Below are 25958 nucleotides of genomic sequence, written 5' to 3' on the forward strand. Positions count from 1 at the left end.
TCATCCATGTGGTATGATATATACAAGATCAAAGCAGAACTGGATTAGACTGGATGTGTCTGAACCATGGAAATATTTACTAGAAGGATTAAAAAAATTAATAAGCATTGGAAATGTCTATTTTTGTTCAGGCATTTGTTAGACTACTTTTTGAGTGATATGGAAGCAAACACCAAAATCTTACCAGAACAATAACAGACCTTTTTTTCTAGAATATATTTCTTGTTCAAAAAAGATAGGCTAGATAATGAGTTTAGTGATACTTGATAGTTAACTTTGGGCTGTCCTACAGTGATGCCTAACCAGATAGATTAGTTCTTGCTGTCATTTAATTGCTCTGTGGTGCAATGATAAATGGATGGTTTTGTTAGTGATTTTGTTGGCCTCACTCATGTGTAATTTAGGGTATTTTGTCCATACAGAAAATAATCTTCTAAGTGTTTTCTGCCTTTTTTTTTTTTAATGTTTCTATAATTTTATATAATAATTCTTTTTTGATTTTCCTCCACTTAAATTTTGAGAACTCCTGACTTTGGCAGGAAAGCAGACTGAAAAGTTGATGAAATAGAAAGTACACACATTGTACGACAGTGACTTTTTAGCATTTCAGCTCCACAGAGTCTTTGTAGGATAACTGTCACATTTCACTTTTAGGTTTACTATTTCCGACAAGGTCATGAAGCATATGTTGTAATGGCCAAGAAGAATAAAATTTATAATATTAATCCCAAGAAACAACCGTGGCATAAAATGGAATTGCGGGTATGGCTTCTTTTTCTTTTATGTTTCTAACTTAATATTAAAAAAACCCAAATAACCCCCCCAAACAAACAAACAAACAAACCCAAAAAACCAACAAAAACCACTAATAAACAAACCTAACTGGAAGTAAGTCCCTGATACAAGTAAATCTAGTGCTCTTAATATTGTAAGATAAGGGGAAAAATTTGACTTATAGTCAAATGAAATCAGACCTTAAACTTTAATACTTTTTGTATCAGCTTGAGCAGATAAGATGCTTATACTTCATAGCAAAATATTTTTCAAGCATATTGCATTGTGAAATGATAGCTCGTTGTGAATGACATGTGATTTTTACATGATCTGGCAGAAATATAGTACATTCAATATACCCATGTTTTCATGTTTCAGAAAGCTATTTCAATTAACTTCAGTGATGGTACATAGTATTTTATTTATTCTAGGAGCAAGAGCTGATGAAAATAGTTGGGATTAAGTATGAAGTGGGATTGCCTACTCTCTGCTGTCTTAAACTTGCTTTTCTTGACCCTGATACGGGTAAACTGACTGGAGGAGCCTTCACCATGAAGTAAGGAAAGCAATACTGTATGCAAATTGGGGGTTTTCTTGGATGGGGATGGCCAGGGGGTGTTGAGGTTGAAAGTGGAATGATTACATAAATATTGCCTTGTGCTTTTCAAGTGTTGATTTTGAAGTGTTAATTTTTTTCTGTGGTTTATGCTTTTGCTGGTTTATTGCCTAATAGTTGTGTGTTCTGTTGTAATTAGGTACCATGATATGCCAGATGTCATAGATTTCCTAGTTTTGAGGCAACAATTTGATGATGCAAAGCATAGGCGATGGAATATAGGTGAGTTGTGGGGAAAGTTGTGTGCTGTGGTTTTGTTTGTTTTTCTAAGTGTCTACCTATTTTCATGATAGCTTTCTTAATAGTAGACTATGGTAAAGAAATCCTAATGCTATACTGAAGTCAGAGAGTGAACTCTGCCCATAGTTAGCTGGAGAGTTCTACATAGTCCTTGACCAAAGTGGCAGCAAGCAAGTTAATATTGCAGGTGATCTTTAAAAGAAAGTGCAAAGAAAATGTCAGTTGTATATTTGCAGAGGGAATAGTTAGGGATAGGTTTTAGGAATGTGGTGTTTGTTGCTAGCTGAAAACTTCTTGGAGCCTATATATTGTTTGTATCTCTTTTTTTTTAATTGAAGGCCCTCCTACAACTGCATTGCTACTAGGATTATTTTTTATCAATTTCTGAAATTTCTGCTGAAAACATGGGAATACTTTTTCAAAAATTGCAAATTGATGTCTAGGTTGTACAAAAAGAATGCTCTTTCCGTCTTCTTATCCTTTTTGAATTCTTTTCTAAACCCTATGGTTTAGCTTCACTGAAGTGTATATAGTTATAATTTGCTGCCAAGTGATGAGGGAATGACTTGGATTCTTTTTACTTTGGCTGTGCCCAGTTATTTCAGAGTACTGGATATTGGAACAATGCCCATATCTGGTAGGTCCTCCAGTCAGATCTATTTCCAAGTCATCTTTTCCATATGATGACAAAGATCATCTTTCAGCTGTGGAATGAATTAATCTCCTGTCCTTTGATATCCTTAGGTTGTATGCCTGTGCAGTATCCTTAGGATGGTTACTTTACATGTATAAATTACATGATGCCATAGGAATAAGTTCCATATCATCTCATACTTTGCACTATGTTGTCTGAAAGACAGCTCATCTTCAGTCCTACAGGGAATTTGGTAAAGACCCTAGACTTGTGATCCAGTAAGAAATGTAAACCTTGATTTCCTCTCCAAGATCATTTCAGTTTAAAGCTCTCATAAGTGACAAGGTTGATGAAGATCTACTAATAGGTCACTAAGCTTTGCTCTTTCCTTATGGCTATGGATCTGCGGTCTTGTCCTCCTCTGCCATGCCATGTTTTGGCACAAAGTCATTGCAGCAGCAGCAGAATGATTGCCATAGCTTGTTTGTGAACAGCCTAGCCAGGCTTCCTGAGCTGATGCTGTATTTCAAGAAATTTCCAGTCTGGAATAAATCCAAGCTACACAGAAAGTATTGGAAGTACCAGGACCTTTTATCAAGCTTCTAATGCAAATAATGTAAATTTTTGTTGTCATCTTGGGTTTGTTTCAGGGAAGAATATCTGTGTATCTATTATATCTTTTAATATTGAATTTATATAATTGTATGGATCCTTTTAGAAGGAACGAACATAACATTTAAAATTACAGGTTCTTATTTGCATTCAGATTCTATTAACTGCATATCTTTATCTTACTGTAGTTAACCTTCAAGTTTAACTATAGTAAGATATATTTAAACTTCTATCAGTTTAGCCCAAGTATTAAAGAGTTTAATACTTGGGCTACAAGCTATCCCAGTAGTACTCCTGCATCTTTGTGCTGCATGTCTTAGACAGGTGTGCTTGCCTGTCTCTTACATAGCAGCCACTGTGAGTTGCACATACATTTTTTTGTTATCCTCAAGTGAGCATTATGCAGGGATACTCAGTTCTGGAAAACTGCACCAGAGCTACCTTCTTCTAAAGGATTTTTGACTGCTTCCTGCATAGATGGGGTAGCACAGAGAACATGGGGAAAGCAGAGATTCGGGAGATGGTTCTTTCACTCATGTTGTTTTCTGCTTTAGCATTCTGTCTGTAGGAATGCTGTGGCTCTGGGAACTTAGAAGCAGCTGCCAGTATATGCCTCTTTAAGTGGTTTTGATCTGTTTTATGTTCAGCTCAGTGAAGCCACTCCTAGTTGCACCTATGGATGTTTCTTTGTAAAACTGATCTCTAGGGAAGGCTATATTGGAAAACTGTAATTTTATAGCTCTTCAGAAAATTAATTATTCTTTCAAAATAAAACATCAGCCCTTATTTAAATTTTTGATCTTGCATTTCACATATTCCTGATTTACTTGGTTCTATTCAGCACAATTATGATTATTAATAGAAGCTTTATAATTGTCCTGAATTACTAGTGATCCATTAAATTCAATTTTTTTTAATGCAGTAAAGAAAGCAGACCATTTTTGAGAATAGATTTACTTCCTATTATTTCAGACAACTTCAGCAAGCATTTGGGCAGAGGGTGGATGTATTGAAATGGAACAAATACTGCAGCAGCTGAGAGTGTGTATATATTCAAATCCCACATAAAAATGTGTAGTTCTTGGAATCTCAAGCTTAAATTACATTTTTTTCTTATATTGAACAGAATACTACACTAAAATTGTTTCTTAATTTTGTCGCATGTGTTATAGAAAATGTTAGCATTTATGATGGTGTGTAATACATGCATTCTCATGTGTAATTTTTTTAAATAATGCTCCTGACCTTTTTTCTCAGCTGCATGAATGTTTTGTGGTAGTGAAGCCGTTGCAAGTCACAGTAAATTACTTTGCTAACCTTTTGAGCAAGCTTTAATAAATTTTATTCTATTATCAGTCAGATTGCCTGCATAGTAAAGAGAATGAACCTCTTGAGTTACATTTGCATTGCTGAAAATGCACTTCAGAAATGCAGGAGGACGAGCTCAGCAGCTTGTAAAATATTCCCCATACAGAAGTGTCACAGTGCTCAGTTATTTTAAGGTAGCATGTAGCATTTAATGCAAGTAGTTTTGAGATTTAAAGGAGTCTTATAGCATTGAAATGTCTTACCTTTTATATGAAATTGAGAAATAAATTCTTAAGTAAAGAATATGTAGGTAGATTTGCAAATCATTATTTTTCTAAAATGCCATATTAACTTTCATTTTGGTTAAAAAACAATCTTCAAAAAGAATGTAATAGTTTTGTTAGTTTTTAACTGAGCATTTACTCATGCTTGCCTGCTGAGGCTGTAAATGTTCAGAGGATTTCTGTATTCAGGATCAAGCCAGATATATCTACACCTGCTTTTCTGGGAGGGTACATGCCTTATATTGATGAAATTTTTTTTTGTTCTTACCTAGGTGATCGTTTCAGGTCAGTGATAGATGATGCTTGGTGGTTTGGAACAATTGAAAGCCAGGAACCTCTTCAGCCTGATTATCCTGATAGCTTATTTCAGTGCTACAATGTCTGGTTAGCAAATTTATCTTCAATCTTTTTTATGTTAATTAGTTCCTTCATTTGAAGTACTGACTGAGAAACTTACTTTCATTAAATTCAGTCATGCATTTCACTGTACCAGTTTATTATAATATTCTGTAGTGTATAAATTACAGTTTTGTTACAAACATTAAATAATTACATTGTTGAAGCAATATTAGTGGATAATTTAAGTGTGTTTTTTTTTAAGCTGGGACAATGGTGATACTGAGAAGATGAGCCCTTGGGACATGGAGCTGATACCAAGTAATGGTATGTTACCTTATTAATATAATTTGCTTTACAAGTGTATTTTAAGAAGAAAAAATATGTTATATGGTTTTACCTAAACAATCCTGTTTTTTGGGGGGAGGGGGAAGAAGGCCCACAAAGCAGTTGCATTTAAAGAATATCTTTAAATCCATTAATAAACTAAAAGGGAATCAAGATAAAAGAAATGGGAAAAGCCAGCCATGCTAGATAAACTGAGTGATGTTGAAAATAGAAATAATACAAAAATTGCTATAGATAATGTGCAGTTAAACTTAACTCTTTGTACAATTATGAAGATAAACCTATGCCCAAGGTCAGCTTGAGGAAACTGCTGCTTTAAGATATGCCAGCATTTCTGCAGACATTCAGTGCATTGCAGATGCAACCTGTGCTTGTGAGAGAGTTTGGTAATAGCCGCATTTTCCTCTCCCTCTGGCCCAGCACATGTAGCAGAGACACAGGTTGCAGGGTGGACAGCATAACATGGGCACTATTCACATGTTCACAGCTTGTTGGTTGGTTGCTTGGGTTTTTCTAAGACTTCATAGTACTCTTGTTAAAAAGCAAACTAGAATCAGCATTTTTTCCTTGTGTTTTCCATGAAACATTTGATTATATTGTCTCTCGAAAGTAAGCATAAATAATTCTTATTTATTTTAATTGTAATTGTGTTCATTTCAACTTTTTATTTTGGTTCAGTCTTTCTTTTAATGGGCACCTCTTTATCATAAGTAAAAGACAGGTGTTAGAGTGATAACATGATTAAAATAAATAATTAAAATAGAGTGCCCCTGTTTACTTTTTAGTCGAGGCCAATTCCTGTTGTTTTAAGAAAGGAAAAATAATTTTCAGATAATATTGACTAAGATAACTAAACCTGAATCTGATTTTTTTGCTATATTCACAAAATCAACTTTTGTTAAAAATTGTTAAGAGGACTGCTTAACATCATACTTTAAAAATCTGCTGTTACAGTATAAATTGTCAAAACTGGTAGGTCCTCAAGGATGCTAAGGTGATGAGACTATTAATTTGCATACTCAGGAGCAGTCATTTTAGCATTTGACCTCAAAACTGTGGCAATGTAGAACTGCTACCTGGATAATGTTTTAGCAGCAATGTCAAAGTTATCTTAAACTATCTGGAAATCATCCACCATTCCTTACCAAAAGAACTTATTACCAAAAATACTAGCTTTTAAACACAGAATAACTCCAAAACCAAAACACAAGTTTTAACTGTGATAAATGAGTGTCTGACTTGGTTCTAAAATAAATTTTACAATTAGTATTTGGAAGAGGAGGAATCTTCAGGGAGGATCTCTACACCAAACTGCATTGTAAGGATTTAAATGTAACACAGCATAATATACAGAAAGGATACTGGATACATCCAAAATGTTTTTAAACAAATCAAGGGCTATGTATTTATAAAAATGATTTCATGATATCTTTGATTTACAAGTATATGTATTACACAAGATACAAACATTGATGTTGGATTTAATTTTTGTATTTCATTCCAGCTGTATTTCCAGAAGAACTGGGAACCAGTGTTCCTTTAACTGACGATGAACGCAGAACACTGCTCTACAAACCTTTGGATGGAGAGTGGGGTTCCAGGGCCCGAGATGAGGAGTGTGACAGAATTATTGCAGGGATAAACCAGCTTATGACTCTAGGTAAATTCTGAATACTATGTGTATGTTTGTAGTTGATGTTTTTCAGACTATGATCATGAGCACTTCTGAAATTGCCAAAATGAATGTGATAAAAAACACAACAAAACTTTCTCATTGAACATTTTTGAAGTTTTTTTTAATAGTGAGTACTTATGAAACCTACATTTTTTTTTTGTTTCCCAAGGTAACCGTTGTTTTTTGGTAGAGAATTTTACATATGCTAGGGGTTTGGGTTTTATATGTTAAAAGCAAGTTACTTGATTTTTTAACTTTAGCTACCAGAATCTCCTGTTGGGGTTAAAATTAAAACCTTTATGATTAAGTGAATATTAACATTATGGACATATGGGGGAGGAGGAAAAAAGCATAGATTTACTTAGATAATGAATGGATAATGTGTGGATTTTCCCTTTGCTAATTCCTGATTTCTTCCCCACATTTCTTTAATTACATAAAATGTTGAGGGCAAAGTAATTGATTTACCTTAGGAAAACTACTTGCTATTTAGTTGTGGAACAATTTTTCTTTATAGGCAGCTTCTGAAAAAGTAACTGTTAAAATGTTTAACACATTGCTGCAAAATTTACCTGATCACAGATGGATGGTCTGGATGGAGATCCATCAGTAAATACAGGCTGAATTATAAGTCTTCTGTATGTCTTTATGGGGATCGAAAGATGTTCAATCAGCAGTGTAGGTTTTGGGCTAACAGTGGTCATGCATTAAATATAAAAGTCACAGATACTTTATTTAACTGATTTTTGAAGCATTTAATGCAAAGTAAGATTTATGCTTCAAAAAAAGCCAAAAACCTCTCAACTCTTGAAATAATTCTGATTACCTGTATATTCCATATGGTTTCTTTGATGATATACTGCATAAGAAGCCTCCCTTTGCTTCCTAAACAAAAGGGTTATCTGTATAGTGTAGTAGGACAAATAAGAGATTTCTGTTGAAAAACCCTAAAACTCTGAGGAAATGAAATTTGAGTTGTTTTTGCTGTGCCATCTAAGAGTAATCATGTTATATATTGCATTATGGTGTATGGTGGAGCACTCAGTTTGGGATTCAGCTACAGCAGGTGTGGTGCATATTGGTACAAAGTAGCAGTTGCTAGGACATTCAAAAGAGTAAGTAAACAGCTTTAAGAAGAGCAGTCTTTTTAGCAGCAGCATATTTTCTGTTTTTAAAGACTTTTGACACTTTTAAAGATGAGTTTATGGTTTTGTATTGCAGTATTTTTTCCTTGAGATACAAGATGTTAGAATGATGTGTCTAAGCCCTCATGATGATTTTAAGTACAGGAGGGAAAAAGCAAGATTGTTTAGGCGCACAGATTAAATTGCTCAGCAGTCCTCTAGCACTATATTGGATAGATTTTGGAAGGCTTCCTTGCTTTTAGGTAGGGACAGGAATGAGTGTTTCTGTTTACTTTGAGCATGGATTTTACCCACATCTTACAGAGGCTGAAATAGCACTGTAGCTTTTATGGCAGGAATTTAATGTATCGCTTTGTTTAAAGATGTGAGAGTGGCAATATAAAGTGAAATGGAATGAGCCTGTGCTGTAAATAATGATACTGAATTGCATGCCTTCATCTGTGTATAATTTTTATACTTTTCAAATGCATATATTTCAAATATGCACTTTGCTATGCCTTCGGGGAGTGTGGTGCTTCATGCATAACATAACGGGCACCCAGTCACTGCAGCAATGGGATGTACAACAGAACCTCAGCAAGCACTCTAAATAGGATATCAGTAATCATTTGGAATATTTAGTTACTGTTATTTTTGGGAAACTGCTGTGCATTTCAAACAGGAAGAAATAGCTTATGTTGCAGGGGGGTGAATCTCAAAACTGCTATGGAACTTTGTGGTATATAACACTGAGGGTTTTGTGGTTTGCTTGTTTTTTTTTCATCTAGATATTGCTTCTCCATTTGTGGCACCAGTGGATCTTCAGGCTTACCCAATGTATTGCACTGTTGTGGCATATCCCACAGACCTCAGTACCATTAAACAAAGACTGGAAAGCAGATTTTACAGGTGAGACCATTTCTCAGTTCTGCTGTGATCTACCAGCAGCTTTATTTTTGTTAGCTTTCTGTCTTGTCATACAAACTAGGAGGTGGGCACGGGTGTGTGCTTTTATTTCCTTTCATCTTCTATTCTTGATCTAGGTTTCCATTTCCTAAAACTCAACAAAGGATTGAACACCTCCAAAATGTATTTTAGAATGACATGGCATTCAAATTCCTGGTTATGTAAATGACTTGTTCCATGTGAGATTCAAATTTACAGGGTTAGTAAAGTAACTTTTAGTCCAAAGGATAAAGTTTCCACTTAATATTTTTTTAAGTACTTTCAAAATTTAATAAGAGAGATATTAGAAATATCTCAAGTGGTTTTTTTGTCGTGATGTGCTTTAAAAAATATTTTTATATCACTTGAACAGCTACACAGAATCTGACTTCTTGAATTATTGGTGTTGAACTTCTGAGTTGTTGTACAGCAACAAAAAAGTTTCTATTTTTTGATACTGTTTTGGTATTTTCTTAAACTGTGATTTCAATTGCTGTGGGTTTCTTTTTTTTTAGTAAATATCTATATAGGAATATAGTTCTCTAAATTACTTCAGTTTCCTTGAGTTTTTGTTCTATTTTTAAAATCAGTGTCGCTTTAGTTTATTTTGAATAAATATGGACAGATTTTGTTTCGGGCCAAATTTCAAAATTAATTTTTAATGCTTTTTACATGCTAAATGAAGATTGAATTCTAAACTAAATTTGCTTTTTCATTTTCAAAATAGCACCTCTGGTTTTTATCATTCTATTGCAATATTGAATTCCGTGTTTATTGTGTCATATGAGGTAATTCAACTTTCTCTTCTATAATGCACTGCTTTGCTGTCCGATAGAGAGAACTTTTTGCTGGATTTTGTTTCTATTGTCAAAAGTGAAAGCAGTTATTTTTGGTAATCAACACACCTTAAATGAATGGGCTTTTTTAGTTTGTAATATTGCTGAGGCCTAGTTAGGTAATAAGCAACCATATTGTTGCACTTTGCAGTAATTTATATTTATATTTAGTGGATTGTTCAGATCACTTTTGATTTTTGGTGGTTTTTCATGAGGTTTACCTTAAAACTGTAACTTTTATGCCTTCAGTCATTACTATCTTCTTATTTTAACTTTTTTTAATATTTGGATCTATTTTTTTCAGTTATTCTGCTTTTGTGCATAATATTTTATAATGTGACTATTCAGGTTATTAAATCAGGGGAAATCTGATTGTTGTCTGTCAGAAAAAGGTACACTGTAAAACATTTTTATTACTATTTTGTTAATCCTTAACTGAGTTCACAGGCTATGTAGGATGGGTTATATATATCATAAAGGAAAAATAAAAGCTGAAGTGAATATATGTTCTTAAAGCCATTTGTAGAGATTACCACAGAATATAACATAAGAATGGGAAGCCAGAGGAAGCTGCCTGCTGCTGGTCACTCAGGGCAGCATATCCGATGTGCACATTTTCTGATGTAATGGAAAACAATGGTGAATGAGAAGAGGGCTGTAAGGTCTTTTCCCCTGTCCATATTTATTGCTAGAAGTTGCCCTTATTTCTTTTTCCTTTTCTTTCCTGTCACTGTTTTGATACAGGCGCCTTTCTTCGTTAATGTGGGAAGTGCGGTACATCGAACACAATACTCGCACATTTAACGAACCTGGAAGCCCTATTGTCAAATCTGCCAAATTTGTCACAGATCTTCTGCTACACTTCATAAAGTGAGTTGCTTAGTAGGTCTGTTGTTATTCCTATCTCTTATCAAGGCAAGAGCCTTTTTAGATTGGAATTTTAAAGTAAGATAGTTCTGCACTTTAAATAAACCTGTTGTCTGCTGTTGGGGCAGAAAAGAATAGAGCTTATGTTGACAAAGAATTCATAAGTTTGCAAAACAAGTTTTGTAATACATTGAAAGGCATAGATTGGCATGGCATTTTATTTTGAGAGACTTTCTCCTAAATGATAAAAATGGGTTTGAGTTCATGGAGTTACAGATTTTCATGGAGATACAGATATATTCATTGGTAAGTTAGGAGTTCTAATTTTGAGGTTGAATGCTGGCTATGTTAGCATAAATCTGAAATCTAGACTACAATTTATAATAGGTTTGAAAATGATGTTTTATATGTATGCAAAGTAAAAATTAAAGGCTTTGTAGTCAACTGAAGTTGTAGCTGTCTTTCAAACATTATATTATTATCTATAAACAAACCCAATGACAAATATTTAAGATTTTTCATTCAGTTGACACATCTACAGAGCTGAAGTTTGTAAGAAGTTACTGTGCCCACAGCCTTGGTTTGCTCATACACAGTGAGCGCTGCCATTTCCACCTTGCAGACACAGCAAGATACTTCATTAGTTTAACAAAAATTGTGACATTTTTAGTGATTTCATTTATCAGTGTTAAATTGAATATAGTTCTTTTTTATTTTGTGTGTTCTTAAAAAACATTGGAACTCTGTTTAGTATTTGGAAATCTAGGACTTTGAGTCCATAAATAAATCTTCAATTTCTCTAGTGCCTGTGATTTCTAATATTTGCTGGAGAATGTAAAACATTTAACTGCTTTAGACATTAAAAGTTTTAGTGAAGTATATACCATTAGGAACAGATGCATATCTAAAGGGCTTTTCTGTTACTAATTTTATTTTTTAACATCTTTGTCCTACATGTTTTTTTTTCTGATTAATTAAGCAGCTCAGAGTTTTTCAAAGTGTATGTAGCTCAGAGTTTTTCAAAGTGTATGTTTTTAATTGGCTTAGTTAAATTAGTGGATATTCTTGGATATTCTTATTTAATAAGGGGCTATAGCTTGACTCTATTAATACACTAATTTAAGTGAACTAGCAATTCATGTAAAGCCCAGGCTTTATGGTTGTAACTGTAAGGTAGAAGGCCTAGACAGTGGAAAGCAAAGCCCATAGTTCTAATGAGAATGAAATATCTCGATGCCTCTGAGAATATATGTCTTAGTTTCTTACATCACCCAAGTATCTTAAAGAGCTGAAGATGGGTGGTGGATGTTGCAGTTAGTTTATCTTTTTTACCTTTTCTCACACACAGCTGTTCTAGGGGTGATGGTAGTAGCCTGTATTAGGGATTCTGATTCTGTGTGGAGTTGCTGAGTGTTTGCAGTTACAAGTGGTAAAAGTGTTACAAACCACTTTTCTTCCCAGTGGTTTGTATTGCTACCTAATAGAACACCTTTGAGCTTTCCTTTCTAAGGAGCTTTACATGTTAATCAAGAATTGAGAATCAGCGTGTTTTGCTGATTTCATTATGCAGGTTTACACAATAACAGTGTTGGTCCTTCCATACGTGCATTTCAAATGTCATAGATTGTGAGTGCTAAATTAAATTATTAAATTGCACTTTTGTACGATAAATTTACTGTAATGCTTCTTAAAAAACTGCAAGCCTCAAACCTTTTATATAGTACAGGATTAGATTTTTCTGATGCTGGCAAATGCATGGTAAAGGATTATGATTTTTAATTTTAAAACATTCACACTGTTAAGTGATCTATATTTTACAACTTTTTGAGCAGATGGTTAGCTTGACTTATTACTTCAATTCTCTTAGTATTCATATAGCACTAAACACATTCTCAATTTATTTGGAGATGGCTTCATAAATATTTTGCCTTTCCTAAGCAAATTACAGTTGTTTCCACAGGTGATAGAAAATAAATGTTAGCTTCTGTTTCTTTTTACAGAGACCAGAGCTGCTATGACATAATTCCATTATACAACGCAATGAAGAAGAAAGTGTTGTCTGACTCTGATGAGGTAAGTGGTTGTGTCTTGGGCATTGGCATTGATGCACAGGAGAAACCAGTCTGCTGTCTGTCCTGTACTGACCAAAGTACTGCTTTCACTCACTGCTGGGAAGTGGAGTGTACTTTTCTGTCAGTACAACATTTCTTCTTGTCAGCTGGGAAACTGGGTGAAAATCCAGCCTCCTCTCTTCCTTTAGTGCAGAGAGCTTTAATAGTTTGCTGGAGGATGCTGCTTAGATTTCTGAGAGGTTCTCAAAATTGACTGCCATATGAAATGCTTCTCAGAAGGATGTAGGACTGTAAAAACTCAAATTATAAGTTTAGAATATAAAAGAACTCACCTACTCATATATGCTTATATTTTTTAACCTTTTTATGCGACTCATTATCTTGCTCAAAGGAAGAAGAGAAAGACACAAATGTGCCGGGGACTTCCACTAGAAAAAGAAAGGTAAATGTTTTTAAATTTTTCAATTTATATTTTTAGTGCTACATTGCTGAAATTGCCTTGTTTATATTGTATTTGTAAATAATGGAATGTAAAACTGACTATTTCTAGTATTGTGTAATGTCAGCATTTTGAAAGTTTTGAACTTTGTGATATGTTGTTCTACTGAACTGTTCAATGTAAAAGTATTTCTGTCTCTGCTGCTGCATGTTGTGAATTCATTTATATCCTGTGGGGGTAACTGTCCCATTAGATTTTGTAAAAGCAGCTAGTATATTTAATGTACACCAGGCAATATTGTCATTTCAGGACCATCAGCCAAAGCGGCGGCTGCGTAACAGGGCTCAGTCATATGACATTCAGTCATGGAAGAAGCAATGCCAGGAGCTGCTGAATCTCATTTTTCAGTGTGAGGACTCTGAACCATTTCGACAACCAGTGGATCTTCTTGAGTATCCAGTGAGTATTTTAGAACAAGATGAGGGGTTATAATCCGGTTGTTAAGTGGTGGGTTGGTTTGGTTTTTTTTTAACTTTGATCATTTCTTTAGTTCTTTCAATTGAAACTTCAGGCAGCTGTAGTGACAGAATTCTTTTCAGCACTTCATTGTCACTTATTTAATAATGTTTACTGGTTTTTTTTCAACTAATTTCTAAACAAATAATACTTCTCTGCTCTCTCAGATACTTTTGTTGGAAAATATTTTATATTCAGGGATACTTATGTTATTAAGTAGATTACAGCTTTTAAAGTAAATTACAGCTTTTGCAATTAAGATGTCTTTCCTTTCCTCACTGAAAAATGGTCATATATATGAAATGCTTATATTTGTTGCTGCATGTGATGTGTTGTCAAGGATCATTGGTTTCATTTCAGAGTATAAAAACTAAAAGCAAGATTATATGAAAACTTGGAGTAATAAAGCAAATATTTTGCTTGCTTTCCTTCTACTGTATCTTAAATTCTGTAAAATATTATTCCAGAGTGATTAACTTGGGCAAAATTAACTGTCTCAATTAGAGAAAAGAAATGCTTCTTTTTCAGACATCACTAGTAGATCCATCTTGGCACTTCTGCAGCCGCTGGGTGCCATTAGTTTTTATGTAACCTAAACTTTATGCTGTGGCCAACTGCAAGTAGCCCTATATATCTGAGATCCTCAAATGAGCTGATAGAGAGCACTCTGCTAGGCTTAGGCATGAAACACACTGGTCCCTGGTGTCACAAGCCTGTTTAACATGCAGAGGCACTCCTGTAGCTTCTGTTTGCTCTGATGGATTAACTAAAACTTTTTAGTTAAATTTGCTATTTAAGCTTTTCCTTGTATGAACATGTCTCTGTTTCTTCCATTGTCTGGGAAAAAAATTTCTGTCATTGGCTTGACTTGGGTCCTACCTAAGCCTGTGGAGTTTTTGATACTTCATTACATTCATAAATTGTTGGGCCTCCATTTAGGAAACTCAGGTTTCAGAAAGGATGTGATAAGCCTCTGATCAGGCTCAAGTATTCAAACTTCACATTTTAAAGCTAATATGTGAGAACAGTATTAGTCTTAGTCCTAAGTTTGAGCTGCTAAGCTGCCCAGAAGGCTTGTAGTCACACTTTCATATCACTGTTATCTTCATGTCAGTGTGTCAGTAATGCAACCCTTAGGACACCAAATTCTGAGCTCTGCGTTTCAGTAAATAGGTTTATAAAATGAATTAAATCATCTATCAGTTAACTTCTAACCTTGACCCTGCTGAGTATGTCTGCAAGGGAGTTATGTTGTATATTAGTGGAAAGGGGGAAATATCTTCAGCAGTCTTCCATACCTATTTAAAGAGAACATTTTACTTAAACAGGTTTATTAAACTCATCCTAATGAAAATTATATATTCAGGCTTGGGAGAAAAACTGTAATAAATTGCTTTGCTATTTCCAAACAGGATTATAGAGATATTATTGACACTCCTATGGACTTTGCTACTGTTAGAGAAACACTGGAAGCTGGCAACTATGAGTCACCAATGGAATTATGTAAAGATGTGAGACTAATTTTCAGCAATTCCAAGGCCTATACACCAAGTAAAAGATCAAGGGTAAGATTTTATTGCTTTCCATTGTTGTTGTTTGAAAGAACACTTATCTCTGAAAAATATAGGACTGAAAAAGCAGAGAGACAGTGTAATTTGATTGCTTTTAAAAAACAAGTTTCATTATTTCTGATCTTAAAATATGAATATTTCTGAGAAACTATTACAGCTTTGTATTTGAAGAGAAAGGAATGTGTGCTTTTGAAATATCAAAAGTTCTGTTGTTCTGCATGTGTGTTTCAAAAGTAAATATTAGAAAGTGGGTCTAAATGGAAAAGCACGTGGAAAAAAAGTTCTATAGAAGCAGGATTATGAGTAAAATAGTGAAATTTAACCAATATTTTGGGGAAGAAACCAGATTTTCAGAAGAAATACCCAGGGAGCCTCTCTACTTTGAAGGTTGCCCCAAACTGAAATATGCAGGTAAAGACAGATGAGGATGTTGAAATTCTCTGCTGTTTACTACTGTGCACTAGGATTGTAATGAAGCTCTTAGGACTTCTGGGAAACAGGGCAGTTTACACAAAGTGTCAGCTTACAAAGCTCTTTGTACTGAGATGTCCTGCTAGTAGTAGGTGCAGTGTCTGATAGCAGTTAAACCATGGATGCATATTTACATGGGTTCAAGGCTTCGGTGTAGCTTTTCTTCTACTAATGTGTGTTAGGTTTTAAGACCAGAATTATTAACAGCTTTTATGTTTGGCTGTTCTAAATAGCAAGTTAATCATTAGGACTTCATTGTTTTAAGACTTGGGCACAAATTTCTTAGTAGGTAACTAGCAGGATCAGTGATTACTCTCCAGTCAGTAGCAGACAGGCCCACTCTCTGTTGAGGCTGCCATAACCTATAAAAGAATTACTCTGTTCAGTTGCAGCAAATGGCAGGGCTTTTGGGGCAAGTCTGGATTCTTTTGTGGTTTTTCTTTCTCTCCTTGACCTCATCATACCTGACATTACCTTTAGCTTTGTGTGGTTTTACAGATTCTTTTGACATTTTCATTTCTTTCATGTTTCATCCAAACAGACAGATATAGTAATAAATTTGTCTTTTTTGTTTTACTCGGAAGTGGAAGGTTCTAATGTCAAGAGTTTTAATACTCTAGAACCTATGTGCTTTCAGTGCATGCAATATGTAGTTGAATGTCATGTTTATACTATGTCATGCACTTATATTTTTAGCATCTTACTTTATGTCACTGATGCTTATTTGAACCATAAACTGATGTCACTGATGCTTTCTTGATCAGTAAACCTAAAGTCATCAGCTTGTTTTTTGCTTAGCACATCAGACTCACATTCCTTTGCATGCTATCACCAGTCACACATGCAAAATTTGCAGACAAACCTGTTGAGTCTGGTGCTCAGATGGTTTGGTGTGGCATTAAGTAGGCACTGGTTCAATATTGTCTTTGTCTTTCATTCAAGGTGCTGTGTCTCCTCAAAGTACAGGTCACTAATTCTGTTTCCAGAATAGCAGCTGTGCTCAAATAATTACTTGTGATCTAAACTGAATTTGGGAGTTGCTGTAAATCATCCAAGTCTAGAGATAGAAAAAAAAAAGTGCACCTACATGATTCCAATACATTTATTGTACCTGTTGCAGCCAACTTACTTGTAGTATCAATTCATCTATAAAAGGAATAGAGTGTTCAAATATAGGATATAAGGATACAAGCTAATAGAGCAGAAAATAAGATTTCTTGACCCTAGGTATGATACAGCAAAATTACCTTAAGGATCTCTCTTTGTGATTTCTGTTGAAACTAGAAAGGGATACAGTCTAGAAAGGCAATTGAAAGACTTGTTTTTCCAATTCTTCCTTTTCTGTGTCATCTTCAGTTGTGATACACTTTTCAAAATCATGAAAATTGTTAAAGCAAATCTACACATGGGTTAGCATATATTTATTGAGGCAGATGATAAATTTCCCTAAAACATTTCTATATAAATAACTTTTTACTTTTCTAGCTATTGTTTAGTGATAAATAAGTAAAGGGACACTTTGGAAAAGTATCAAACTTGTTTACTGGCTTTTCCTTTTCAGATCTACAGCATGAGCTTGCGCCTCTCTGCTTTCTTTGAAGAACATATAAGTTCTATTTTATCAGATTATAAATCTGCCCTACGCTTTCATAAAAGAAATACAATAAAGAAACGAAGGAAAAAAAGAAGTAGAAGCAGCTCAGTTTCCAGTAGTGTTGCATCCAGGTACATGAATTCCTTTACAGTATTCATGAAATGCTGTGAAATTTTGACATACCTAAACAATAAAACTTAGTGTGTTTTTTTCTTAATACTTCCTTTACTATTCCCTATATTGCAGAATGGTAGCTTTGACATGCAAGTCCCTATGATGTGGAAGAGTTTTAAACTTTACTTAGAGCTATCCTAGTGTAAGTGCTTAAAATTCAAATAACTGCTAAATGTGTACAGTAAAACAGCATCGTTAGGATAGTGATGGCATCATGCTTTATCATATAACTATAGTATTTATCGTAAAGATTCACTTTCCAGAAGCTCACAACTTACATGAATTTCCACAGTAAATGCCATATTTTTAACATACTTCATGCAGAGGTGATTGTTTTACTCCCACGATCTCAGACACTAGCATTTAATTTTATTTATTCCTGTAAAATGACAAGATGGTCATCCAGGATACAAATTGTTACTCCTTTTGCAGCCCTGAAAGGAAGAGGAGATTAATAAAACCTCAGCTGAAGGCAGAAACTTCTGCCACTTCATCATCTTCTGCACCTGCCCGGTCGACAGCGCCGCGACACGCTCCGCCTCAGATGAACGGAAAAGCCGCCGAGGCCGCGTCCCTCGTGCGCACTCGGAGCAACAGGGGGATAACGGACGTGGCTGTCACAGAGCAACCATCCACCTCCTCAGGAGCAAAGCCTTTAACTATAAAGCCTTTAATTACAAAGCCTAATGCTACTGCAGGGGCAGGAAAGTCAGGCAAGTTTGGTTTTGGTTTTCTGTTAATTAAGCCATGAATGTTTTTAAAGATAAAACTGGCTCTTTGGAAATCTAGTATATTTCTCTCCATTAAGACTGGTTCTGTTTTCAAACTGATGGGCCTTTAAAGCTCTTCAGAGGAAAATTGAACAAGTTAGGCTATGTCATTTTATCTAGGAAGCTTTCTCCATTTTGGACCTCAGAATCAATTTTTTTGTAGTAGAACATGACTTCCATTTTAGCCCAACAGGATTGAGTGTAGTAAAAACTACTTAAGTTGATAATTTTTTTTTTCTTTTTGTCCTTCTAGTACTGGAGAATTCAACCAAACATTCCAAGAACCAGAATATTTTATCAAACCCTTCCCCATCTGATTACAGTCATAACACTAGGAATAACTCCACAAAAGAAAATCCTGAGAAAGAGAAGCAAATCAAGCGCAAAGTAAAATCTTCCACTGTTAATCCACAAGGTACCAAATTTCTCTGGAACTTCCTCCCCACCCTCAGAGTTATTGATGTAATGACTGTAGTGTTGTACTTACATTGTGGTAATTTGGGGAAATTAGAACACATTAAGATTTAGCAGAATAGGGAAATCTAACAAAACAACTCAGTCACCATTAGTTTCCTTCTTGATGAATTATCACGGTTTTGACCACTCTTAACACCATTTCCATGGTGTGATAACTGTTGTTTAGATGATTTTGAAATGTTAACATCTCAATTTAAATTGGAATTATTTACTTTTCCAAATACCTTAATTTAAATTATTACAAATGTCATATTAAAAGTTTCTAAATTCCAAAGCAGACTTCTGCATGGTCACACTTTAAATCCTGTGTGTTTAATCACATAAAACTTCTGTGGGTTATATTTGGGTCAGTAACACTGAGTGTGATGACATTCTGTGCAGCAGCAAGCATAAGGATCAGAGGGACCCCAGCTGTAAATTCATTCTTTCATTTTTTGGCACAGCAAAAAAACCTATGCAGTGTTTACTGCTTCTATTTAGTATATTTGAATGACCTGCTTGGACCTAGTTCATGAAATCTCTTGAGTGAGCTTGATTGGTCTTTTGATGTCAGAATACCTTAAAATTCAAAGCTTCTGTGGAGGTTGAAATAGGATCTCCTCGTCAGAAAGCTTTCCTGTTTAAGAAGGAGCTTTGAAATGTTCATAAGATGGTTTAAGCAGGTAGATCCACTAAACATCTTTTCTCTGAAAATGGGGACACAAATAGTAGTCTGCAAATTGAGTCCCATCTAATTAATCTGCCTACTCCTTGTAGTCCTCTCCCCAAGGAGTTCTTTCTTACTCATCCATGCTTCTGAAAAAGTAGCTCTTGATCTGATAAGTGAAATCATCTGTCCGTTGCTTGTAAGCTTTCTCACAAGGGCCCCAGCTGTTCCCATATTGCATGGCTAAATATGCAGCTGTTACAGGATGGGATGTCAGGGATTTCTGAATGTTGTTGACATGGTCCTGTCCCCTTACATCCACTCATAGGACAGAGGAGGCCTGTGCTTTTAGTGCATGATGGTGCACATTCAAACACAGCAGAAGCTGTGTGTAGGTGTTTCATGAAAGGGCTGCAGGAACTACCATGCTGGCTATGAGCCTGTTCTTGGCCATATTTTAGGCAAGGCTGTGGTGTCAGAACATCTTTCTAAGAGGTGCAGTGACGTGCTCCGCTGAGAAAATTGATTACCCCTCACGTAATGAAAACTCATACCCTGTAAAAGTCTCCAAGCAAGTACATTCTGCTGTCTGTTAGTGTGAGAAATCTGTACAAATTTGATACAAAAGATGGTACCTCAGGTTGAAAGAAAATCTTTATTTCTCCAGAGATGACTTACTGTGAAGCATTCCTGATCTTTGCACCACTCCCAATGCTTCTTGAGCAACCTTTTGCTGTTGCAGATACAAAATAGAAGTTCTGTCCACTGGTGTTGTATCATTTCAGAAAAACCCTTCAGCTCTTCCCTTTTTTCCCTTCTTCCCCCCCCCCCCCCCCCCCGCATTTTTCCTGGCTTTTTTTTGTTTCCTGGGGTTTTTTTCCTTGCAGCTACCATGTGCTAAATCCAGCTAGAAGTTAATCCTCATTCCATTGTAGAATGAAACTCTCTGAGCTCAACTTTGGGTTTCTTAGATTTTGACAGATTGGCAATCGCTGTGAATCCATTCAGATATTTTAGTAAGAGTTTTATTAAGGCAGTGTGAAAATGAATGTAAATGCAAATCTGTTTTGTGACGTGTACATTTCTGTACCATTTCTTTACAGCAGATTGCAAGAACAATGCTTTGGCATCAGGAAGCATTCAGGTGAATGGACATGGAGGACAGCCTTTGAAACCTCCAGTTAAAAGAGGTCCTGGACGGAAGCCCAAGGTGGAGAGTAATAACAGTAGCTGTGAAGTGGTGGTGCACAAGAAAAGAGGCAGGAAACCAAAAAAGCTACAAATTGTTGAACAGCAAAAGGTTGCAGAGCAGAATACAATCCAGACCACAAGGGATATACCAGAGGAAGCCTCTGTTTCTACTGCATGCAATTCTCTTTCTGAAAATAATGTGAAGGAAGACTTGTTACAAAGAAAAGGCCGAGGGGGTAGAAAGCCAAAAAGGAAGATAAAGAGCCGCCAGCCAGGCTCAGACCTCTTAGCTCCTGCAAATGTGAAAATGCAAACAAGAAGCAGGAGGAAAAAGACACACGAGCCTGTGGAGGAGGGTTCTGAAGAGCTTAAAGATTCTGAACCTCACATGAGAACTAGAAACCAGGGTAGGAGGACAGCCTTTTACAATGAAGATGACTCTGAGGAAGAGCAAAGGCAGCTATTGTTTGAAGACACCTCCTTAACTTTTGGAACTTCAAGCAGAGGCAGAGTCCGAAAGTTGACTGAAAAAGCAAAAGCTAATTTAATTGGTTGGTAATTTTTACCGAGGGTTTTACTTCAGAATGCTATGAATGAAGCAGGTACAGTTAAGGAACAGCAGAACAGACTTCTGCTTCCCTGCTGCTATTATGGGTTAGAAGAGTATGTTCTGATTTGAGGAGGAAAATTTAGCAAAATGATAAACTGAAAGAACATTCTTTGGAAGAAATATATATTTTAAACTTTTGCTATTTATTACCCTCCAAATAGGTTATACATTTCAACAGTCATTTTGTTCACAGTTGAAAATAATTGAAGCAATTTCTGACTGACGTACAGAGCTCAGAGCTACTCTGCTCAAGTAGTATGTAATATCTCTACACAATTGAAAAAAGGTAATAGAACTTTTAATTGCCACAAATTGAAAACAGAAATCTATTTTTGACCAAGCAAGGTACACTTGGATTGTAAAGTCAAGTCGCCTAGGAAGGCAGACTTTGGCAAAAAGTGGCAGTAAATTCACTTGCATTTCTATTAAGTAATAAAATACCAAACTTTGCTAATCTGAAGAAGTTTAATTTCAGTTGTGATGGAATGTTCAGCTGCAAAAGAAGCCTAGCACAGGCCATTGTTTATCCAAGTTCTGCCAAACATAGCAAAAATGTAATCACAAATATATATATCCACATTGGAAAAAGTTTGACTAATGTCTAATTTTTCAGACCTTGATTCTTGTATCAATCACTAATCTCTGTTTATTGTGCCAAAGACTGAGAATCAGTGCAGTGGAAAACCTTTTTTTCTGTTTGAGTGTCAGTACAGCATACCATTTGCAGTGATAAAAGCTGTGTCTTGTTTTAAATAGTAAGTTGTTAACATTGTTCTGAAATGTATCCTTTTTGGTACTTCTGGTAGAAAATAATGCACTGGTGGGGTCCTTTGACAGAGATGTTTTAGTCTAATTGTATAATTGGTTAAAGGATTCAAGGAAATTACAGGACAGGTATGGAATTATGATGTTTACTTTCTGATCCAGATTGATTGTTGTTCCTACAACTTTAGACGTGCTTAAGAGGCTGAAATGACCTACAAAGAATAGTGTATGTGTATATATTAATATATACATAAACACATATGTCTAAAATATTACCCAGGTATAAATTTTTTTCAGGATTTTTTAGATAGCACTAGAATTGAAAATTGTAAATGTCATACTTTATAGTTTAATTTTAAGGGGAAGATTGGTTATTTTCAATTATTAGGGTTAAAAGGCCAAATCACTTTTTATGCAATCATGTTTTATACAGTGGTCTCATTGCACATTGTGTTTTTCTGCACTTTTTATGGTATATCACGCTGACATATGTCAATATACACCCTAAAGAAAAATTCCATTTAATGATTGTGCCTTGTATTCTATTATTTCTCGCATCCTTACTAAAATTAAGTTGTCTATTGTAAATGATAACTATATGACTTAGGGGAATGTATTGTTATATGTACTGCTCTGGAAAAGAAAAGCAGTTATTTATTTGTTTATGGTACATTTAGTTATTTTATACCTTTACAAACAAACCTTAATACCATTTTCTATCACTTAAAAAAAGTATTGTCCAGTTTCAAGGAAAAAAATACATAAGCAGTGGTATTTACTGAGATCTGGTATGGTACAAAAATGTAACCAAAATTTTCTGGTTATACTTTTTTTGTTTTTACACATCCTCTGCAATGTCTGGAAGGGAAGACATGCAGAATTAAGATCTTAAATTTGCACAGATTCTGTATATGTATTTGAGGCCTGATTCTTCACTCTTTATTTTCTTACAAAAAAGGAGCCTAAAAGTTTGAAGAAAGAATATTGGTATTTTCCACCAAGAGTAATATAAATAGGCTACTGTGGGTAGCAGTTGAGTGTTCACCATACCTAGTTTTAGGTAGTTCATTTTGCTACAAAAAATGGCTGAGATATTGTCCAGATCCTCTTTGAATTGTTATGGATTTGAGTTTGGGGGCCAGGGATTAGTTTGTATTTGATTTGCTGGTGTATTTATTTGTTCTAACAAGTATTTCTTTATCATCTGATTAAAATGGAGTCACTAAACGTGGTAAGATAACAAGCTACGTTTGTACAGTTGCAATACAGCTTCACCATTCAAACATGATTGATCCTACTTGTTAATTTTGTCTAATCTCACTGATGAAGGCAATCATTTGAAAATGTGTAATTTCCTGATGTTATCTGCATTGTAATATATAAAATAGATTATATCTAAAATTCATCTTCTGTATTTACTCCGTTTGTAATAATGTTTTATACGGCATGTTTATGTATATATTTATATATCAAAAATACCTTGTGTGTAAGTTTTGGAGACTGAAATAATCTGTGTTCCCTTAACAGCAGGGAGAGGAGTGTACATCTTAATTTTACAAGGGTAGAAGGCCTTACCTGCAGAACATGGGTACTGCTTCCCACCCAGTAATATCGGTGACTTTAGCCAGTAACTTTTTGATTCTTATTAGACACATTAATGTTTTTCCTTTAAAAATAAACTGTGGATTTGGGTCAGTTTTTTATAGAAGCAACGCTAAACATTTATTAGAAATTAATGCCAGATTTATTTAAAATTTATATTTTCTATAATTTAATTTCACTAGGTTGCAAACTTTATTTATGAGACTTTAGTCACCATCAGACTGTATTTTGGTTGGGGAAAAATTTATTATTTGAGGTGGTTGTGAGTTACTGTATCAATACAGAAAAAGAGCTTTTGATTACAGAGTCTTAGATTTTTAAATGTGAGCAATAAAATATTGATCAGTGTTCTGAAATAATTTAAGATCTATAGTTATGCATGTTTTATAATGCCATCTCAAGTACCTAACAACTGGTTCAGAAAATGGAGTATCAAAACCTCACGTGATTGTTTTACATTTGCATTGTAAATAACATAGCTTCATGGCCACATACATGCAAATGATCTGGCAGCAATTAACTCAGTTTTATTCATTAAATTCGTTTATATTTGACATGGATATGAGGATACTGTTCTGGTACTTCTATGCTATACTGGGAAACGTTAAAATTGGTATTTGCTGCTGAGTGGTATCTGGATAACAGTGTGTTAACTGCCAGTGAGGAAATACTTCTGCTTCTGTCATAAGTGTGCTCTAAATGTTTAACAGGAATCATTGTGCCTGTGCCTACACACTTAACAACTCTTTACCACTCTGTTTCTGTTGTTAGTTTGTTCTCTGGGAACTGAACTGAAATCTTACCACTGTAGCGTTCATTATTATTGTCAATATTGAACCAGAGCTCTTTGTCACTGCACAGTGACCAGGGATCCAACTTCACAGAGAAATGTCTTCCTCCAGTGATTCGACTGCTGTGATAAAGATTTACAGATGTTTATTTGTACAGTGTCTGTTTGTACCTGTGATCAGTTTGTTGATAGACTTGTGAGGTTGAGTTGGTTGAGTTAAATATTACTATGGCTTAATATCTGTAAAGCTATTAATTGATGAAGGACCCTGATGCAGCACGTATAGATATTAATATCTATTCAAAAATAAATTGTAGTGTAGAGACAGTTTATTCACTATACTGCTGTACAAATATTTTAAAGTACCAATTCTGTGCCAGAGGCTTTTGTCTTACCAAAAAAAGGACTACATGCAACACAAAAAACAGTCTGTCTATTCAGTAATTTCAAGCTTGTTAGGATTTTTGCACCACATTTTAAAATCTTTTGCTCACATTTGTTGGATTGAGGACTACAAGTAAATTCTTTAGTGTGTAATTTGAATTTAGGCACATGTTAAATAGTTGATTGGTTCTATAAAAGCAATAGGCTTAACTGGATGGGACCCTTTTCACCCTGTATTTATATAGTAGATTGGAGTTGAGAGGTTTTTAAGCTCACTTTCATCAACATTCACATTTTATTTGTAGCATGTGAATCTTGCTGAGGTAATTTTAACATCACTGGTCAATTAAAATATACCCATACCACAATATTTACACTGTGTCCCAAATCCTTACCTTATTCTAAATAGTGTATTTTTGTTGACAGTAGATTGTCAAAGGTTTTTCTTTTTGCCTTTTTTTAACAGTGTTATAAAATCTTTAATTATAACTCTGCTACAGTGCTGTGATAGAAAAGGTAGAGGGTTTTGAAACCTCACCTAGAAACAGCAAAAGCTCATTTTCTGTTTATGACCTAAATGAAGACAAATGAACTGTGTAAAATGAGTATATATTTTCTTTTATCCCTGAAGTTCTTGTAACAGTTTGGTTTCCAAGGGGACCTAGATATTCAACTGATAAAAGGGCTGTTAGTTTTCTGCTGTAAATTACTGTATATACTTGTTTGTTCGTATGCAGAGGAAAGTGTATTACATTTCATAAATCTGGTCAAGGCTTGACAATGTGTTTCAAATAACAAATCTGGCATTGACAGCTTACGTAGCTTCTTGTTCCTGAATTGTGACTGCAGCTTGCTGACTTTCATGATGTCTGGGGGAAATCAGCAGGTAGCTTTTAGACCAGGGCTAACCTCCAGGTGCTCTTGTGTTTCTGCTGGATTTAATGCAGGAATTCGCCATGCCACTTTTAGAGTGTGTTAGAGAAGGAAACATGCCAGGAAGCCAGATTAAAAGACATCTAAAATTGCAGAAAAAGGTGATTAGCTGCTTCCCCCTCACCACCTCCCCCCGCTTTTCCCAAGGTTCTAACAGCCTCAAGGCACTCTAGAAAGAAACCTTATATGCTGCAATAAAATAAGGGTGAATAAATTTAGCTTTTAGGAGATATGTAGTGAGACAAGTAGTCATTTGGGTCCTTTTTAATGCAGATAAATACATCAGGAAATTCACTTCAATTAATAGAAACAATAAATTTTAGGGAGGGAAAGTAGTACTATACTATGAATTTC

At 35.0% G+C, this 25958-nt stretch overlaps 1 protein-coding gene across 3 annotated transcripts in view; it reads left to right on the forward strand.

Moving 5' to 3' along the window:
* The window catches only part of PHIP (pleckstrin homology domain interacting protein), a 106972-nt gene extending 81878 nt beyond the window's left edge, over positions 1 to 25094 (forward strand). For 2 of the 3 annotated variants that reach the window (XM_058019812.1, XM_058019813.1), the window contains exons 25-40: positions 655 to 762; positions 1206 to 1330; positions 1530 to 1612; positions 4741 to 4852; positions 5070 to 5131; positions 6657 to 6812; positions 8740 to 8860; positions 10477 to 10602; positions 12600 to 12672; positions 13063 to 13113; positions 13420 to 13569; positions 15039 to 15191; positions 17230 to 17393; positions 17869 to 18149; positions 18460 to 18621; positions 20433 to 25094. In XM_058019812.1, the coding sequence (XP_057875795.1) occupies positions 655 to 762; positions 1206 to 1330; positions 1530 to 1612; positions 4741 to 4852; positions 5070 to 5131; positions 6657 to 6812; positions 8740 to 8860; positions 10477 to 10602; positions 12600 to 12672; positions 13063 to 13113; positions 13420 to 13569; positions 15039 to 15191; positions 17230 to 17393; positions 17869 to 18149; positions 18460 to 18621; positions 20433 to 21079 (2574 nt within the window). In that variant the 3' untranslated portion in view covers positions 21080 to 25094. The remainder of the gene's footprint in view (positions 1 to 654; positions 763 to 1205; positions 1331 to 1529; positions 1613 to 4740; positions 4853 to 5069; positions 5132 to 6656; positions 6813 to 8739; positions 8861 to 10476; positions 10603 to 12599; positions 12673 to 13062; positions 13114 to 13419; positions 13570 to 15038; positions 15192 to 17229; positions 17394 to 17868; positions 18150 to 18459; positions 18622 to 20432) is intronic. The other variant, XM_058019814.1, reaches the window with a different exon arrangement.
* Positions 25095 to 25958: the final 864 nt, after the last annotated feature.

Source organism: Melospiza georgiana, chromosome 3 (assembly GCF_028018845.1).
Source record: "Melospiza georgiana isolate bMelGeo1 chromosome 3, bMelGeo1.pri, whole genome shotgun sequence".
In the NCBI taxonomy this organism is placed as follows: Eukaryota; Metazoa; Chordata; class Aves; order Passeriformes; family Passerellidae; genus Melospiza; species Melospiza georgiana.